The 19,718-nt window shown below is 33.9% G+C and overlaps 2 protein-coding genes across 6 annotated transcripts; one reads left to right on the top strand and one right to left on the bottom strand.

The window, feature by feature from the left end:
• Nucleotides 1-47: 47 nt before the first annotated feature.
• LOC129889938 (protein TPX2-like) lies at nucleotides 48-7,212 on the bottom strand. Of its 4 annotated transcripts, XM_055965415.1 has the most exons (19): nucleotides 7,158-7,212; nucleotides 6,731-7,009; nucleotides 5,768-5,902; nucleotides 4,759-4,848; nucleotides 4,332-4,485; nucleotides 3,874-3,973; nucleotides 3,262-3,312; nucleotides 2,645-2,742; nucleotides 2,484-2,562; nucleotides 2,356-2,415; nucleotides 2,071-2,160; nucleotides 1,658-1,716; nucleotides 1,392-1,470; nucleotides 1,245-1,310; nucleotides 1,093-1,155; nucleotides 861-938; nucleotides 726-770; nucleotides 478-587; nucleotides 48-316 (listed from the first exon to the last, which is right to left on the bottom strand). In XM_055965415.1, exons 2-18 carry the CDS (start codon nucleotides 6,909-6,911, stop codon nucleotides 525-527), a joined length of 1,491 nt encoding a protein of 496 aa, XP_055821390.1. In that variant the 5' UTR covers nucleotides 6,912-7,009; nucleotides 7,158-7,212; the 3' UTR covers nucleotides 48-316; nucleotides 478-524. The 4 variants fall into 4 exon arrangements, 1 of the variants encoding a protein (XP_055821390.1); XR_008766971.1 differs by lacking the exon at nucleotides 7,158-7,212 and having other exon boundaries at nucleotides 478-583; nucleotides 6,731-7,148; XR_008766973.1 differs by lacking the exon at nucleotides 7,158-7,212 and having other exon boundaries at nucleotides 726-760; nucleotides 6,731-7,148.
• An 8,021-nt stretch (nucleotides 7,213-15,233) lies between these two features.
• LOC129889935 (probable aminotransferase ACS10) lies at nucleotides 15,234-19,523 on the top strand. 2 transcript variants are annotated; one of them, XM_055965413.1, is made up of 4 exons: nucleotides 15,234-15,896; nucleotides 16,080-16,208; nucleotides 18,061-18,221; nucleotides 18,316-19,523. In XM_055965413.1, exons 1-4 carry the CDS (start codon nucleotides 15,396-15,398, stop codon nucleotides 19,160-19,162), a joined length of 1,638 nt encoding a protein of 545 aa, XP_055821388.1. In that variant the 5' UTR covers nucleotides 15,234-15,395; the 3' UTR covers nucleotides 19,163-19,523. The 2 variants fall into 2 exon arrangements, with proteins under 2 accessions (XP_055821388.1, XP_055821387.1); XM_055965412.1 differs by having other exon boundaries at nucleotides 18,307-19,523.
• Nucleotides 19,524-19,718: the final 195 nt, after the last annotated feature.

The following is a 19,718-nucleotide window of genomic DNA, read 5'->3' as shown; positions in this document are numbered from 1 at the left end:
ACATAAAGCAACATCAAAGCAAAATTAAAATGAATAAAACTGAACAGTTCCCACTAAACAAAAACTTGCTCATTTTTATTCACATGATGACATGGTGATTAACATTGCTGTTCGTATCTGATGGTTTACATCTGTAGAAACTGATTTTTACATAAGTTATAAAGCTTCTATCTATCTGAATGCACTTGACTATTTCAGACAATTGTAATGTATTGGCATTGCTACATCATCTCAGTCTGCCTTTTGAATCAAGCAAAAAGGTGTTCAGCGACGTCCAGAAATGTGCTGTGTTTTGTCCCTAATAAGCCCAAAACGCCTACAAGAATTCAAATATACCTATTGAGTTGGATCATATAAGAAGAAAAAGTAAAACTCCCCCAAGGTGTAAGATATGTGGGTTAGACGCATGTCACATCTTCAAACCCCCGGAGATTTCGCAATTATCAAGAAAAAGAAAAAATAAAGTAAAGCTTGTACCTGTCGATTGGGTTAGAGACTTGACAAACTTCAGTTATCCCACATCACTACCAAACTAAATTGGCTTTGCTTTTGAGATCAGCTAGTTTTCCAGTCTCCGTGTGTACTATCTTAAAAAGAAGAATTTTGTAAGCTGATTAAAGTTCATCCTAAATATAATGCGCTGAAATTTTGCTGGCTTGAAAAGCCTATTAGAAACATGAATGGAGATGGAAAAAGCAAGCAACCACGGAATAAACAGCGCTTACCTCATGGTTTTGTTGGAAATAAGCCCATCTATTTTCTTTAGAGCCCTTGTACCAAAAAGACGTACAAAATCAAAAATCCAGACAATGCTTTAACTGAATAAGATCAGAAAAAGAAAATGAAGAAATAAATGGAACCTTTGACAGAAGGCGGGATGGTCTTTGTGCTTTCGATTGCACTCCCCCAGCTTGTTGGGGCTCAGATGTAAGAGAGAGCTGATAAAAAAACAAGAAAGATTAATAACAATTAGATGAGCTACAACACAAGAACAGAAAAACTTTTAGTAATTGCTGCAATATTGTGTCCGAAAAGAAACACCAACCAACGTACACCATAGGAACATCAACATGAAGATGTAAAAATACAAACCTTGTTAAATAAATCAATTGGCGGATTATGATGAATCCTCTTTACAGTATGAAAATTGAACTCCTGTGGCAGAAGCAAAGCAATCCATGCCTCATTATGGGAATTTCAAAGATAACAATAACAACTGAAAAAAGTAGACATGTTTGGATTACCATTGGCACTGTGGTTTCCCTCTTGGTGTTTCGGAACACTCCAATATCTCCTTTACTTGATAGGATCTATATAACACAGAAAAGTTGTTAAGTTGCCACTTGAAAGAATTCCATATATCAAAACTTCCCCAATCTTTCCTAAAGTACCTTTTTATTAAGAGGAAGAGCTTTGAAGTTGTAGGTGGACACCGATTCTTCTTGCTTTGGAGCCTCTACATGATTGACTCTGATAACCAAAGTTCACGTTTCTTAGTCACCCACACCCTTAAAGTAAATTACATATACAAGCATTCACAACCAATATTTTAAACTGAAAAGAAAAATAAATTAAAAAATGTAATAAGAAGAACAGCATAGAATGTTATGCTAACAACAAAGGCTGCTGCTAAACACACGAGGATATCAAAATTCACCTTCTGAATTCTCTGTTTCCACATTCCATGGTTGAATTAGTACTGGCTTTCTGCAACACCTGCAACAAAATATTTTATCAATCAGCAATAATAATGCAAACAATTTGAATTCAAATAACCGAATTTCTTTATGAACTCTCTTAATTTTATCAACTCCCATAGAATAATCAAACTCAAATTTAGATTCAGATAGACTCCAAAAAAAAGGTTGGTACATTTCTTAGACTTTCACCAACAGTGCAATTTATGTAATATTTTAGGCTGGAAAAAACACATTGGAAGAAGCCTTTCCAAATCTGTGATGTTGATGCCACTAGTTATTTTCCAATTTCACTGGTTCAGTCTTTAAGCTAAATCGAGTAGAGTGTTTGTGCATAAGCACAAACTCCTTGTGATAAGAACTAATATGTAACCTTGTCGCTAGTAGAAGAAGAATTGGCAGCAGAAGTTGAAAAGGCTGAACGATGTTGCACGGCTCTCTCTGACGTTTTCAGGTGAAATTCCTGAAAACCAAAGTGTCAAGGTAGAAATTTTAGTTCACTTGTTTGTGAAATATGATTACAATCAATGTAATAAGTGAAAATTCATGGAATATAAGTGACTAGTTTTCATAGCCATAGGCCAGACACTATGATATGAATGGAGCTAGTAATCTTAGAACAGGAACAAGAAGCAAAGACACCAGCCTGAATCCTTACTTGAAACTGCGGAAGTTGTGGATTACTTCGTTTTGGAGGCAAAGAAGGACCTTCAAAGATCTGAGAGATAGAAAGCAGTCAATAACATGCAGATGAGGCAATTGCCTCAAAGAAACTACGCTACTAACCTTTCTATTTAGTGGAAGAGCTTTGAATCTACGTATAGCTGTTGGCGGCAAATTTTCTGCTTGTTCACTACCGTTTGGCCTGAAATTGAAACAACATGATAAAATGTTGACAACGAATCTCAAACAGGATAAGATAAATGAAACCAGTTAATGAGGCCGACCTTGCTCTTTGTGCTCTATGAGTTGTTTGAAGTGCAGGCTCTCTAGGAATAGTAATCCTGGGCTTCGCCAATGTGTTGTTGCCATCAACTTTTCCATCCTGCAAGATAGTTCACAAAATGTGTCAGAACTCCAGCAGAAAATCCAGTCATCACCAAAAGTTCTACATGGTTAAGGTTGATAAGCCCAGAGCTCTAAAGACTACGGATTATGCATAACTTTGTACTAGAGACATTATTCAGCCACTCAATAGTGGACCTGGCCAACGGTTGAATACTAAGGCAAACATTGCTACTGACATCTTTTAAGTAAAAATCATGGGAGCTCGCACTTTGAACTACTCAAATCAACAAAAAATGCCATAGGTATAGGGAAAATATAAAAGAACCAACATACTCAAATGTAACAGTAGAAGCAAGATACCGTCCATTTTTTGTATAAGGACATAGGGAAGGTCAACTCAACAAAAGATATCACAGGTGAAGGGAAATTATTAAGGACAGACATGACCAAAACAATGAAAACAGATAGCCACTTAAAGTCTTTAACTGTACAGGGAGGAAGACTCCTAACCTTTTTTCTGAGTAAATAGTTAATAGAATAGAGAGAAAACACTTACTCGCTTAGGTGCCTTGTGAACAAAACTAAATACAGGCTTCGCTTCGGCAACCTGTAATGCAGAAAAAATATTTTTCAAGAAAATTTGAGCAACATAACATCAGAGAGATCCCAAAAGTCCATAAACAAGGAAACAGAACTTGAGCACTAGAAGGAAGAGATGGAGCATTTGTGGTGTTATCGAGACTGCAAAGCTGGAAAAGAACCTTGGTCAAGTGATTAGATGTGAAGACAAAGTAATGTTTAAAATTTACCTTTTTGGCAAGGGTCATATTTTCCTTCCAGAGAGAACGAAAACCTTGTGAAATTTTTTTTAGTTTATTTCCAATACTTAGAAATGTAAGAATTCCAACATGTAATACTTCCCCCATCCCATGTAAATTCTTAACCTCTAAACTTTATTCAATTATTTGCAGCAGATTTATTCCACATATTCATAACGTCAATTCTTTTAAAAAAAAAATTGGTAACTTATTCATAAAGTTGATTCTGGTGATTTAAAAAGAAACGCTTAAGTGGAAGCAGCAATTAATAGTTACACAGACTCATTGTTGGTATGGCATAACGCAGACGAGAAGAAGCAAACCCATAGAGCAGAAAATACAAATAATACCTTCTGTAGATGACCACTCTCAAGCTTTTGTCTCTTGGCAGCTTGAGTCTCGATCACAGTTGAACTTGTTCCATTTTTCTCAACCAAGAATGTGAGTAACCTAGCATACAAGAGAAAGGTTTTCAAAGTGAGACCACAAACCAGTAAAGTATTTAGCAGTGCCCGTGATGAGCAGCTGTATGATCAAACAAGGTCATTCCCAACAAACTACATGCTAAGTTGCAAGAGCTTGCTTACCATTCACCAAAAGGTGGAATATGAAAAACAAACAAAACATATTTAGAAGACGTCCCACTGTTTAAAGATTAGCACGTCCTGGCTCTTGGAAAATTTTTAAAAAGATCACCAGAAAAACACTAAAAAAATTGGTCTGCACTTAAGCAGAGAATGGGAAGAAAATCAGGAATTCCAAGATGATGCATGCGTCAGAAGAAAGATACTAGCATGTTAGTACCAACCTCGATTCACCAATTGGACGAGGTAGATTTTGTTTAGCTAAGTGACTTGCAGTTGGTTTCATGAGGGTTGAGCTCCTGGGACAAGATGGCTTCCCTGCACACCTGGTTTTACCTCTTGTGGCACCTTTACCCATGTGATTGTAGAAACTCAACCCTGCCAATCGATGGCAAAAGATATAAATGTGTACCTATAAGAATTAAAAGACACCACGAGACCTAGTGTAACATGGATGCACGGAAAAACTGCTGTACTATCAGCAATGTCCATTCACAAATCACATACTTATCACACAATCGACCAACTGAGTCATGACAGGACAAAAACATATTCTCAATTTTACGAGTAGAATATTAATCATTTCGTAGATATTTCTGCAAACATAAAAAGTCAGACATTTACAATTGTCAAATTAGAAATTATAAGCACCTGAAGGTAGCTGCCTCAGTTGATTTAAAAGTTTCTCGGCATTGCTAATTTCTAAGTTAGCAGAAATGCCAGTATTGTTGCCCTCGCCTTCTGTAAAATAAGATCATAAAAAGAAAACTTGAGTATATCAGAATGAGACCTCTTTTTTAGTGCATGCAGGCATAAATAAAGGTGCCAGTATTCAATATATACTATTGAGGTAGGAGTGCCCCTCTTTATATGCACGTGGATGCCAATGAATCATGTTTTTCAACTTTCTTGTAACCTTGTTGATTACACACAAACAAAATAAAAAAGCTTTACGGATTTACATTAGCAGGTCGCTTTGGGCATAGGTTTATATATGTAAATAGAACTGGTGATGGAGGCATAATTACGGCAACACCAATTAAGTTCAGCATGAGGTACTATCCACATTTGTTTGCATCTTATTTAGTACATGAAAATTATTGTTTCAAGTCTTACCATTCATGCGTTTTTACCATTTTTTAGAGACAAATCCTTTTGAAACATCCAAAAAGCAAGTGAGTCATACCATGGGCCAAAGGGAGGAAACAATTACAAGTAGTATCAACATCAGTACAAGAAAGTTGTGGTGAATCATCAAAGCTTGCTTATAATTAAAGTAAACAAGTAGGAAAAACACTTGTTCTCTTTTAGGAAACAAAAAAACTACATAAAGCAGAAGGATCAGGTGTGATAAATAAACCAGTTTATCAGCACTAGGTGAAGGAACCAAATGTTCCCTTAGCATCTTGTAAGCTTTACCTTCTATTATATCAAGAGTCACAATCAATGTCAAGAAGAGTAGCTTGCATCTCAGTAAATTTTCAGTCAATAGGATACTTCCACATGAAAAAATATGAAAGATCCAAATTGATTATGAACTTCTAAAAGCAAATGTTACAACGCCAATGAAAGAAACATAAATCATTTCCTGTATAACAGAAGAGCACAAAATTCAAGTAAAAGATAAGAGGTATAACTTTTTAAGAGGCAAAATAAACACCTTCCATTACAGCAGGAACCTCTTGTTCGACCTCAATATCAGACAAACTCATATTCTCCTCAACTTTGGATTTCGGAGATACATTAATGTTTTCCAGCAAAACGTCCTCCTTCGAAATTAACCTAGTAACAAAAGCTTGAACAACAGAAAACAAATCTATTATCAGTCATAGTGTTCCATAAACAATGTGCTAGTGCGGAATTGATAATTCCAACACAAGTGGAGTGTACAATCCAAATTTCTATTTTAATAAAATGGAGTTTAACCTAAGGCATGTTAGGAAGGTCCTTTACCAAAAGGTGAGCAAACAACAGCCAGAAAGAAACCAGTGTCATTTAATGCTCAGTACATCAAAGAAATTAGTATAGATGAGATTCCAGCTCTTTTTACTAGAAGGTAGCTCCCATAGCAGAGAGTCAGAGACATAGTTCTAAACTAAAATTTTCCAAAAAAAAAAATGCAAATAAAAGGTGAGAAAACATAGAATTTTCCTATACACTAGCATAGCTATGTGACTAGGATATGGAAATGGCAGGGAAGGTTGCATACAATAGACACTCGTGGTCAGGCTATTGTCCAAACGCAGTACATGAGCTTAGCCATTTTACTACCTTAGTTAGAAAAACAAAAATATTTTTAAAAACAGATGAAGAGGAAAAGTATAAAATGCTGACGGAAAAAAGCAAAAAATACAAAATATATGACGTGAGAAATATAGCATTGGCATCATCGCAACAGCGGAAGATGATCCTAAAGTGACCTGTGAGTCACGGATTCTGAATTATACAAACAGCTTCGATGTAAAAATGAAGAGAACACAAAAAATGCAAGGTCTAATCAAATAGTTTTAACAATAGTTCCTTAAGAAATATAGCTAGAAATTGCAGGAAAACTAAATACAAATTCTGATAAATCAAATAAACAACAAAATTTAGCACCGGAAAAAATCAAAAACCGACGTACGAGAAGGCGGATAGCTTCCGGCAGATACAAACCAACTCTCAGCATGACGAGTCTCAAGCAAAGACTCTTCACAACCTAAATCAAAGTAACGAGGTGCATCAAACTCGTAATCGAGGTCAATCTCCACCGCTGTAAACGTATATTCAACCATATCCTCCATCTCTTCCTCCATTGCTCCCATCGCACAGTCTCCGATAACCGTCGATTTTGAAACACACTAAACGTGATTTCTCACACAGCGATTGTGATCTTGAGGAGCGAGATATGGAGAAAAAAACACTGGAATCGATGATAATGGAGAAGGAAAAAGCCCTAGGTCAGTGCATAGAAAAACGAGAAATAATTGGAAGAAGGAGAAGAAGAGAATAGACGTAACGATTCATGGAGATTTGGGAAGAGAAAAGGCAGAAAAAGGAGTACTATTTACCAGGAAGTTGAGACTTGCTGGTAGCGGCGACAGATTATGTTCAGAAGGATCCGAATTTTTGAAAAGATGGGTATGGGCGGGTCCGATTGGATTGGGCTATATATCGTTAGAAAACTTTTTCTGCTTTTACCACTATGCCCTTCTCTCTTTTTATGTTAACTCGAGTTAAATTTCTCAAGTAGTATTTTTTTTTATAGACCTAGTCTAGCAAATTTGTACGTAATTTGATTAATTTTTAAGGATATTTATCATATCTTATCAACAATAGCTATCGGATTAACTCTGTCTATCAAAGCAAAGATTTATAAAAGAAAATTACTTAGTATTCTGATCTTCACTTGAATTTGAACTTGAGACTTCGATTTAAATTTCTGAAGTCTTGTTTGAATGGAGAGATATGATCTTTTTTGTAATCAATGAAGGATGATGTTAAATGGCGAGAATGTTATATGAAGGTGGTTATCTCATATTCTTGAATTCTGAAGTTGTGTTGTTAGGTGCTTTGTTTTATTTTCTCGGTGAGGCTGAACCTAAACTTGTTTTCGAGAGATGAATGTTCATGACTTGATAAGAAATGTATTAATTCTCAAGAAGAGAAGAGTTGTGGTGGTACCCTTTGGACAATTCGGATTCGACGAGTAAATTGAAAGTTGAATCTCAATTAAATAGTCGCATCTATTTATTTGAGGAGGAGCTTGATTTCAAATTCTGGTTCAAACTTGAGATATTAATGTAATAATAAAGTATTTATTAAGGCTATAACGTAAATATACAACTTTGCTAACAATTGATAGCTAATAATAATACCATTAACTAAAAAAACATTAAATTTCAAAAGTGGAGAGCATCTAAAAAATCATTCTAAAATCATGTATAGCAGTGACAAGTAATTTTCAACAAAAAGTTCCAAATTATTATCATTTCGTGAGAGGAGAAGAAAATTCAGAAGAAACGGATCTAATAGTGTGAATTTTTGAAATTTAAAACTAGATAGGGATTGGATTGTCATTTCGGGGGGCAAATGGGATAATTTGTTTGTCTTTGGGCAGAAAAGCCAATTCCCCTTGGAGTTTGAGCTCTGTTTCGGGCGGCTCAAAACTGTCAAAACAAGTCTGAGAATTTTGACATGTGTTCACTTTTAACCCCTATTTTTCAATTTAATTGCGACTCTACCCCTTAACGGTTTGTTCGTTTGTCAGGTTTTCGAATGTGGGCCCCACCGGGGTTCTATATTCAAATGAAAAGTTTTTTTAAAATTATCAAAGATAGATCGCAAGTACTGTTATTTTATTTTATTGTAAAACATATCACAGTTTAAGTGAATATGAAAAATGGGATATCAATTTGACTTTTATGTTATATCGTGAAAGAATTATTAAAGTAATATTGTGGATGCAAAATCGCGAAATGACACCAAAAACACCAAAAATCGGCAGTTTAACGTGTAAAGTATTTCACGTTCAAGCAAAATTCGAAAAAAAAAGAGCAACTCAAAGACATTGACAATATTAGAGAAATTAAAATGAAATGTATAGGTAATAGACTAAAAATGAAATCGAAATAGTAAGATTTCATCCAACTAAAGTGTTCTTGAGTTATTTTAAAGTGCAATTTCAATATAGTGGTGCAGCAAGTGAATTTAGACAAGAGCTAAGTAGGGGCGGTGGAAGAATTTTCATCAAAAAGATTTTAATATCTATTATATATTCATAAAATTTTCCCGACAATCTTTTTCGTAAAATATTGCCCTTAACGAATGATTGTAGGGGCTTTATTTTCTTATTATTATTGTTGCATCCTACCTCAAAAGAAAGATAATGGTTAAAAATAATCTTAGCATTAGCCCTAAATATTGGGCATATGTTTTTTCTCCACTAATATCCCCCTAATAGAATGGATAGATCAAGAAGAGCACTTTTTCGGGCATGGATAGTGAGTCTTACCTAGTTTTTAGGACGTTTATTTGACTCAATTTTACTATATTATTCATATTTCAAGCGTATCCTTAACTATTGTTATCGCTCAATCTTTAACTTGAACTGGCAGTTTAAAATGCCTAGTTGATGATGCATCGAGCTCATTATATTTCCATACTTCATCAGTTCATCTTATGTTTGGGCAGATATATGCATACAGATTTTGGCTTCGAATGCTTAAACGTTATGAACTTTCAAATGAGAAATTTATTGTAGATGTTAATGGCCATGCAATTACACCTACTTGTGGGGAAAAGTCTAATACCTTTCAGATTATTCATTTATGTCTTGGCTCTAGAAGGTAAAGGCATTTACTAGGGTAGTACTTGTTTGGAAGTGAAATCAAATTCAGAAATCAGAATAATGGCTTTGGCAATTAATACTACGAAAATTATGATGTACTATGCTACCTTATAGTATAAAAATATACTAGTAAATATTGGCATTTATGTTTGGTTGGTAAAATTTCTCAGTGCAATTTCAAAAGAAACATTCATTTTTTTCTGGGCATATATTACAACAAAAACAACATATTAATTATACAAATGAGGTTTGAGGATGACAAATCGTGTGCAAAACTTAATCCTATTTTTATGGGGTAGGGAGACCCATCCGATAAATCTCGACTCAAAAAAGGAGTCTTCGAAATAGGATTGCAAAAAAAATATATGTCATAAATATTTTCATTTATTATTTGAGTATGACTTCGATGGAAGACAATATGTGAAAAGTGAGGTTAAGACGGTTTGGATATGTGATGAGGGAGATGCACGGATGCTTTAGTGCGAAGGTGTGAGAGATTGGCTATGGATGGATTTAGAAGAGACGGAGGTAAGTATTGAAGAGAGGTGAGATATGGTGTAGTTGCAGCTTATAGTAGACGACTAGACGTAGTTACTCTTGTAGGTTCTTGTTCTTCAATTTATGTCACTACTTGTGTTTTGTGTAGTTCAACTATAGATTATTATTGTAGTATTGTTCTGTTACTATTTGTTGTTTTTTGTTATTTTATATTGTTGTTTGTCCTTCCCTTACGTTTTTCTCTAAACTGTTTTTGTTATTGAGTTGAGAGAGTCTATTAAAAACAATCTTTCTATCCCACTTCTAAGATAAAAATAAAATTTGCATATAATACTTTATCCTCCCTAAATACCATTATGTGAGACTACACTAGATACGGTATGTTATTGTTATATATTGATAGAGAAATGCATTTATTTTCTCATTTAAGGTGCTTCTTATGGTTCTCTTATTTTCAAGTCAAAAAGTTACCCCACGGTTCTACCTTTGTACTCCATTTACTAGAGTTACACGGGTAATTTCAACGTATTGCTTTGTCTTTTTCTTTTTTGGTTTTTTTCCTCTCTACCAGTGTTGCACTTGTAACCATAAATCATAATCATCAAACCAAAAAAAATAATTAAATGCAATAGCTCCTTTCATTTAATTTTGATATCATTTTTTGATCCAGAAATAAAAATGGTAAATCTATATTGTTAGATAACAAATTTTCAAATAAAATAGCCCACACTACTAAACAGCACCACATAAATCATCTCACAGAGTCAAAACAAATTTTCAAATAAAAATGTAAAATCTCGATTTCAGAATAATTTGAGGACCATCTTATGTTTGGGCCAAATGCAATACAACAAACTAAACGTTGGGCCAAATGCAATACAACAAACTAAACGTTGGGCCAAAGTATCTAATTGTCAAATCACTTTTGTGCCTATTGGGATAATCGATGTTGATCGTAAGTAGTAGCGGTAATGGTGGCAACTCTTGATAATTTGTGGTGGATTTGTACTAGTGATAGTTAATGTTTAATGGTCACGATGAATGATGATGGTGGTTGACAGTATAATTATGTGACTATTAATATTGATAGTTGGCAGTGTTTGATAGTTATTATGGTAATGATGGTTGATGGTAATGATTGTAAATGATGATTAAGCGTGCTGATAACTATTATTTTGATTGACAATAATGTGATAATGATTTTGGATAGTGATAGTTGTTTATGGGGGTGAGTAGCAACGATAACGATAGTTGATAATAATGGTATTTCAACTAATCAAACAATACTCATATGCATTCATATATATATATATATAAATTGCCTACAGCCTCCTAATTGTTATCGTAGGATTCGTACAAATCTTATAGCATGGTTTCTTTGTTTTTATAATTAAAAATCATCTTTAAAAAGGGTTAACTACATTAAAACTACACTAAATACCTTTGTATTATAACTCAATATCAGATAAATTTCATGTATTTTATAATTAAATACTTACATCCCCTATATTATTAATATCCCCACTTACAACCCCTATAATTTCGTCCCTTTTCTAAAAAAAATTAAACCTTTTATATTATGAAAATTCTATACCAATGAAACTTCATCTAACTAAGTATATTTAAGATAATTTGAAACGAAAAAACAAATAAACAACTAAAACAAAAAGGAGAAATTTCTATTAAATAAATATTATATTTAAATAAAGTTACAAATAATTTTACATATTTAAAGTGCAAAAAAAAGTTATTACTAATAGTTAGTACATCTAATTAAATAATTTTTGTTCATTTTTCTGTTTATAATGTTCGAACGATAAATGTTCTTAAAATATTTATTTTTTTAATTAAAAGAATAAATAAATGTTTTAAAAATTCATAAAAGTAACGATGAAAAAACATCATATTTATAGTTTTAGTTTATATTTTAATATATTTAATTAAGGATATATACATATATTATAGGAGATGCTCATCAATGTGTACTCCTAGGCTATGTATACCTTTTGACTTAACTCTACTCTAGTAGTCACTAGTTCATTGGAAATTGAAGAGGGGAGAACGAGCAGACATCGAGGCCTGTGATGGACCCAGTCTACCCGAGAGGGTAGCTCCATAAGAACCATAAATAGAAATACCTGAAATATTAGAAATAGAGATTTTAGGCACAATAGAAAGGAATGTTGTAACCGGGGTGGGTGAACCTTCATAGATATCAGGTGCCCATCTTTCTGATCCGCTAGCTGGTGGTCCTCTCCTTAGAGTCAAGTGGCTTTCAGCTCCTCTCAAATTTCATTTAGAACAGGTCCGAATCAAATAGCAATAATTTGAAGCACTTCTTTTTACACTATTTCGAAAATCCAAGGACTCAATCGTATGAATATGTAAAATACAAGATTTTCAATCCTAGCAGGAAAGGGAGGAAAACGGATACTCAATTTAAAGTGAGTAAACAGAAGGGGATCAAAATATCCCATCAATAAAGTTCGGGCTTTCCATTTTTCCTCCCCCTTAAGTGTAGGATTTTCATAGTATAAGAGTGTAATTTAAAAAAAAATACAGGAAATCTTTCCATAACTGAATCGTAGTACTGTTTAGTATAGTACCAAAATAAATTAAAATTGTATTAAATATTTTTTTTTGAAGAAATTTAATAAAAATCTAGCCGCACATAAACAAAACTCTGGCAAAGGCAGAGTATATATAAGGAATAATAATAAAAAATTGATAATGACAAGTAGTTGGGCCTTAAAGATTGTGGATATTCTATATGGAGTATATAAAAAAGTTTAGACAAATGGCAGTTTTGGTAGAACTTTGAGAAAGACGATGTAGTCGATGTTTTGATCTCTTTGTGAATTTTTCAAGATGTTATGGAATTTTCAAGATGTCTCCAAAGAGTTCACTAAATTTCTTTTTACAATTTTTTGTATCGAATGAGACGCAAAATAAAATTTACGTATTTGAAGATTTTGTAATTTTTGTTATCCCAGTAAATTATATTGTTTTTGTGTCTCTTAAAGATTTATGGAGCTTAAATGAAATTTATTGAGAGAAAAAGAATGAACAATTCCTTTCACATAATCTTTTGTTAATCCAACAAATTATGAATTTTTTATGACTAAACACGAATTTTCGATAAATTATTTCAAAATATTTTTAATTTTTTTGACCAAATAATCAATGTGATTCAAACTCTTAGCTGATTTTATTTTCTAACTTTGGAGACGGGAAAAGAAAATCGTATAAGAAACAAGAAAAATCTTGATATTAGAACCTCGCACGGGGATCAACATAAAGTGTAATAGGATAATTGAGATTCCTTTATTCTCAATCATAGATTTTCTGGAAGCACCGTCCTCATAAATAAACCGTGCAACACACAAATTCATATTAATTGAATTCTAATATAAAAATAAATAATAAAAAAAAACTATACAAAAATAGCTACGACTTTAATCCGCGCACCCCTGCCTCGTATAATATTTTTGTTTGCGTCCCATCCCGCATAGGCCATATCAATATTTAATATTTTTAGTTTTCTCAAAATAAAACGAAGGATATTGAAAAAGAACATGGTAGCACGTGACAAATGAGGAGAGGCTTTACTTATAGATCCAAAAAGCATAACCACCGTTAATATTTGTGGCTCCAATGTATAGGACTTGAATATTCCTCTTATCTAATGGTCATATCACGCCATCGAAACACAATAACATAAAATACAAAATACATATGTAAAAATTATTAAAATATTATATTAGAAGTAATTTTCAAATTCATAACTTTAGTTATACAATATATAGTATATTTAATGCTAGAAATTTAAAGATTTAAAACATTGAATTTAAATAGTGTATCTATTTTTATAGTCAGGAACGAAACTAAAAATTCAAATAGAAATTCGATTAAATCTAATAATTTCTAGTAATGATTCTTTAAAGAAGAATAGTCTTTGGTTGGATTAGTGGTCTTTCTATTATTTCTAGATTTGTGGTTTACATTGGAGATTAGAAGATGACAAGAATAAGCTGGATCATTTTTTGTCTTTAAGCAGTAGTAGTGTTTAGCTATGAAATTAAACTTGTTGATCATGACCAAATGATGGCCACATTCTCGACTTTACTTTGGGGGGATCTTAACTCATTAAACAACATCGTATTCTACTTGTAGATTAGTACTATGTTGTCATCACACATAAAAGAAATGATAGCTCACTTTTTGGCCTGCTAACTCAAAAGGTTCTTTAATTCCAAAGAACTATTTCATCCATTCTTTAACAAAAATAAATAAATTGTTTTATCTACAAAAAATTGTCTAAAATAAGCATCTAGGAAATAAAAATCTTTAATTTTATTTTTAAATTTACTCTTATTTAAATCTATAATCTATATAATTTTCTTAAAGGTCCTTCAACACTTGTTACTCCTTCAAGACGGAGACTTGAGGGATAATTATGCTCATTTATTTGTACTTTATCTTAAATATTTAAATCTCTGTCATTAAATTTATTTATTTTTAAATTTTTAATCTTAATTATCTAGATCTTAACCATGGACATTATTTTTTTTCATTTTATGTTACAATCATTTAGTGAGTTTGAATATATTAAAAGACTAAACTATGTGATAAAGTATTAATTCATTAAAATATCTGTATAAAATTTTTTACAAAGATGTAGGTTCATTAATTCTATTAATCTTCTATTCATCTATCTCTATATATTATCATTGCTCACTGTTATAAATTATCACTATTTATCACCCATAACTATCATCCTCAACTTAATCACTATTGTTGTCATTTACTGCAATTAATTGTCATCACCATTAGCCACCATTTTACAATAATTACCATTAACCTCTATTATCAAAACTCGTAGTGGAATCAAAATTTTTAGTAAAGGAATACAAAATTTTAAAAAATAGACACGTAAAATAGTCGAAGCGGAATCGACATCTACTATATATATACATAAAAAATTATTTTAATTATGCATAAATAATATAATTTTTTATCAAAAAAAATTCGGATAAACCCTTATTGTAAGGTGACTCCGCCCCTAACCACAATAACCATCAATAACTACCAATAATTACCATTATCGATCACCACTACATATCGCCAACTACCGTCATCATTCACCATATCATTAGCTATTACTACTACCCATAACACCATCATTAGCCAACATCATCCTATTGAGTTTTATACCTATACGGTCACGGGTCACCCCCTTGGGTGCCACAAAACAAGCAAGACAAACCGCGAAAAATTAAAAAATTTCTTGAAAATTTCTCGTATAGAAAAAAATAGAGGAAATTAAAAAACTTTAGGCGGACAAAAAGATAATAATACGACCAACTATTTGCCACCATTTTCTCCAAATCTCTTCTCCATCACTCACCAGTCACCACCCTTCGTACTCTCCGTCCACCTCCGCCACCACTATGTCACAGTTATGACAAGGTCAAGAGACCGTTCACCAACCAGAACAACAACCATTTCAACTGGCGGCGGCGGCAGAGACGGAGGAGGAGCCACGACGGCGATGAGGGTGATAGTACCCTTACAAGGTGTAGTACAAGGTCGGGGTGGTCTTTTCTTGGGTTCAGTTATACCCTGTGCTCTTTTCTATTTCTGGCAACTCTACCTCAAACGAAATCGTTCCTCTGGCCGCGACAATAACGGTGATTCTACAGCTCCGGCGAGGTCGCCGTCGCCGACCCATTTGCCGGAGGTGTCTTCTGGGTCTGGTCTACAAAGGGTTCATTCACGTATATTACTGTCACCGAAGGGAACTACTGGGCAATCTCAGGTATCTGCCAGAGCTAATTCGATTATTTCCAATCAAATTGATGGTAGCCCTTACTATGTTGGATTGAAAAGAGCTTCTGAAGACCCTTATGACGAGTCAAGTAATCCAGATGGTGTTATTCAGCTAGGATTAGCAGAAAACAAGGTAATAATATGCAAAAATTGACATTTCTCTCCAATTTCTGGGATCATTTTCTATAGAAAGCATTTCCTTCATACCAAATGCAGTACATTTCTTGTTGGAAATTGAATTTTTTTCCTTTCTATGTATTTCTTTTGTTTGTTGTTTTGATCATTTTGAGTTTTGTTTTTGTTTGTATGTTTATAGTTGTCATTGGATTTAGTTCAAGAATGGCTAGCAGAAAATGTGTCAAGATGGATGATGATGACTCAAGATTCGAGTATAAGCGGAATAGCTACTTATCAGCCATTTGACGGGTTGTTGGAGTTGAAAGTGGTAAGGGTTTAATTTTTCCTTGCACACTACTAGTGACTTGTTTGTTGATATAATGTTGACATGTATTGGATATCCTTTGTTTTCATTAGGTATTCTTCTTCTTGAACTAATAAAGTACTAGTAGTTGTTTATATGGTTATAGTTTTTACAGGCTAGAGAAGGAAATTGAAACTTGAAAAAGTTAGTAAAACTTAAAGTTGCTAATTTGAGTTAGGACTTTATAGGAAAAAATCAATGAGAGACCTATTTGGGTGGTATTTGTTTATAGTTGTAACCAAGGATGAGCTCATGTCATGTCCATATAACTTCAAAAAATGTTATGTATGCTTGTACAACAGTTATTCCATATCAATTATCACCCATCTGCTAGTTCAGTGTGCTTTATATCTGGTTTAATTTGAAATGTGAACCCCGGGCTGCGGGATTGGTAATGGCATTTGACAATTCCAAAATTACCTATTGTATACAAGGGTATTGTATGTCCCGTCTTGAGATTTCTAAGTTTATAATGAACAACAAGCGTAAGGAAAAGCAGTGCATAAGCTTCACTATCTTTCTACAGTGCCAATTAACTTCTGAAAAGTTTGTCAAAGCTTTAACTTCTATGCTATTGACGCTAAGCACCACTTTGGAAAATGAACACGCCTCTGAATGTTTTGATTTCTCTCTTGAGCTTTTGGAGACCATGATTGTCTAACAAAGGAGGATAAAATACAAAAGAAGAGAAATGATTAGAAAATTTTGAAACCTGAAAATGTGTTTGACCGGACAAAGCATCCAAACCATATCCAGAGGGATGGAAGAAGTTTTTTGTATATTTTTGTTGGTATATGTCTTCTCCTACTCGAGCATTGCATTGGTAAAACTTGTGCTGGAAACTCATGATTATTGCTGATCTAGCTCAGTTATTTATGTTGTTTCAGCATATGATGATTTTCTGTGGTGATGTTTGTCCTGACCAGAACAATGGATCCCTTGCAGTGTGATATTATAAAAAATCTAGTTTCAATATTTCAGCACATAAGAGGATAGTTTAACCTGTTTTATTCTGCATGGTTTTCGTTGTAAGCAAGTTAATGATGAGTAATGGACTCAGTTGTTCTAAGAGGTGGAACTATTATTTCCTTGATAAATATTCACCTCAATACTCATCATTATGCAACCTGTCGAAGGATCTATTGCTAGTTTTGCAGTACCTGTTGAAGATGGAAGGCAATTTTGGCCTCTTTGAAACAGTGGCGTAGCCAGAAATTTCGTGAAGGGTGTCCAAACTTTGGATAGTAAATTCAAAAAAAATAACCCTATAGCGATTCAATCTTGCATGCCCTGCATACTTCTACACCCAATTGCCATCGAGCTATTGCTCACTTCACGTCAAAATTGTGCATTTTTTATATCTTACAGATTTTAAGTAGACTACAATAAAAAGAAAATGCACGGACACACGGATTCAAACCTGGGCATCATGTAAGTTTTGTGCAATTCATTGCCACTGCGCTACTGGAATCTATTGGTTGTAAGGGTGTCCAAATTAATATATGCACGAATATAAATTAAGATTTAATCTATATATAATGTAATTTTCCGACAAAGGGTGTCCAGAGCGTAGCTCCGCCCCTGCTTTGAAATATGAGTGGCTACCTTTGTTGTCAGGTATTCTATGGGTGGGAGATGATCTTATGGATTTACCTTTTAAAATTGTGGGTTCGAGAATTGTGTAACAACAATATATGAAATCATCCTTGAGCCACTATGAAGATCGATTCATAAAAACAATAAGTGTTTTGTGTGATTCTACATTATTTATGGTATCTCTTTGCATTGATTTTCATGACTTCTCACCTGTATGCAGGCTGTGGGAGAATTTATGTCTCAAGCTGTGGAGAAATCAGTGTCCTTCAGCCCCTCGCAAATGGTTCTTACCGGTGGTGCAACTCCTGCACTTGAGATACTGAGCTTCTGCCTAGCTGATCCTGGAAATGCTTTTCTTGTTCCCTCACCATATTATCCTGGGTGAGTTTATTCTCCTTTCCAACGAAATTTCAATCTTTTGGTCATTTTTACGCATTTATTGTAAATGAGCTCAACACAGTTGCAGTCTTGATAGGGATGTCAAATGGAGAACTGGAGTGGAGATTATACCTGTTCCTTGCCGCAGTGCGGACAACTTTAACTTAAGCATTGATGCTCTTGACCGAGCTTTTAACCAAGCTAAGAAACGTGGTCTTAAAGTACGAGGGGTTATCATTTCTAACCCCTCGAATCCTGTGGGCAATATTTTCTCTAGGGAGACACTTTATAACCTCTTAGACTTTGCAACTGAGAGGAACATCCATGTAATATCCAATGAAATCTTGGCAGGATCAACTTATGAAAGTGGAGAGTTTGTCAGCATAGCAGAGATAATTGATTCTGAGGATTTTGACCGGAACAGGGTACACATTGTGTATGGTCTCTCTAAGGACCTCTCTCTTCCTGGTTTTAGGGTTGGGGTCATCTATTCTTGCAATGAAAATGTTCTAGCTGCTGCGAAAAAATTGACAAGATTCTCATCCATTTCAGCGCCAACACAGCATTTACTCATCCAGATGCTATCAGATGCAAAGTTTATACAACAATTTATCAAAAAGAATAGAGAGAGGCTAAGAAGGATGTCTTCCCTATTTATCAGTGGATTGAAGCAGCTCGGAGTTGAGTGCACCAAAACTAGCGGGGGCTTCTATTGTTGGGCTGACATGAGCAGGTTAATTCGGTCGTATAATGAGAAGGGTGAGATTGAGCTTTGGGATAATCTACTAAATGTAGCTAAGATCAATGTAACTCCTGGTTCTTCCTGCCACTGTGTTGAACCTGGGTGGTTCAGGTTATGTTTTTCGACATTAAGTGAGAAAGACATTTCCACAGTTATGCAACGTATTCAGAAAGTTTTGGAGATACGTAAGTCCCTGAGTTAAGTTGCTAATGATACGATCCCTTTCATTAGTCAACAGTAACCAAAGGTCCAAAACTTCTGCAGAGATTTTACGGGTCGTGTGATATGTGATTTTAATGGATTCATTATTTATCAATGTTCGGATAATGAGATCAGGTGCAGCACTCTGAACTAAATGCAGAGAAAACAAAAAAAAAATTGCCAGATTGTATGCAGAAAATTCCTGAAGTGTGTTCTTGGTCCTCTCCTACTTTGTCATGTTCACAAATGCATTTCTCCTCCCAGTTTGTGGATTTTGAGGATAGGTGAATTAGCAGTCAAAGTTGATGCAAGGAAAAACATATAGCATGTAGAAATGGTTTCAATTGAAATTCATTTCCAAATTCTTTGTGCATAGTCAATAAGTAAGGTCTTTATATCTTATTTTCTTTTTATTCCTCATTGTTGTATAGTTACAGGTAGATGTATGGACTCATTATTTGTTCACATTCATTCTTATGGTAGCACTAGATAATGTTTTTCGAGAAATGAATTGATTTCTTTCATACATTTAAAGGTTGTTGATATATGCTTGTCAA

Source organism: Solanum dulcamara, chromosome 5 (assembly GCF_947179165.1).
Source record: "Solanum dulcamara chromosome 5, daSolDulc1.2, whole genome shotgun sequence".
In the NCBI taxonomy this organism is placed as follows: Eukaryota; Viridiplantae; Streptophyta; class Magnoliopsida; order Solanales; family Solanaceae; genus Solanum; species Solanum dulcamara.
Note: the sequence above shows the minus strand (reverse complement) of the source record. Positions and strands in the feature narration are given on the sequence as shown.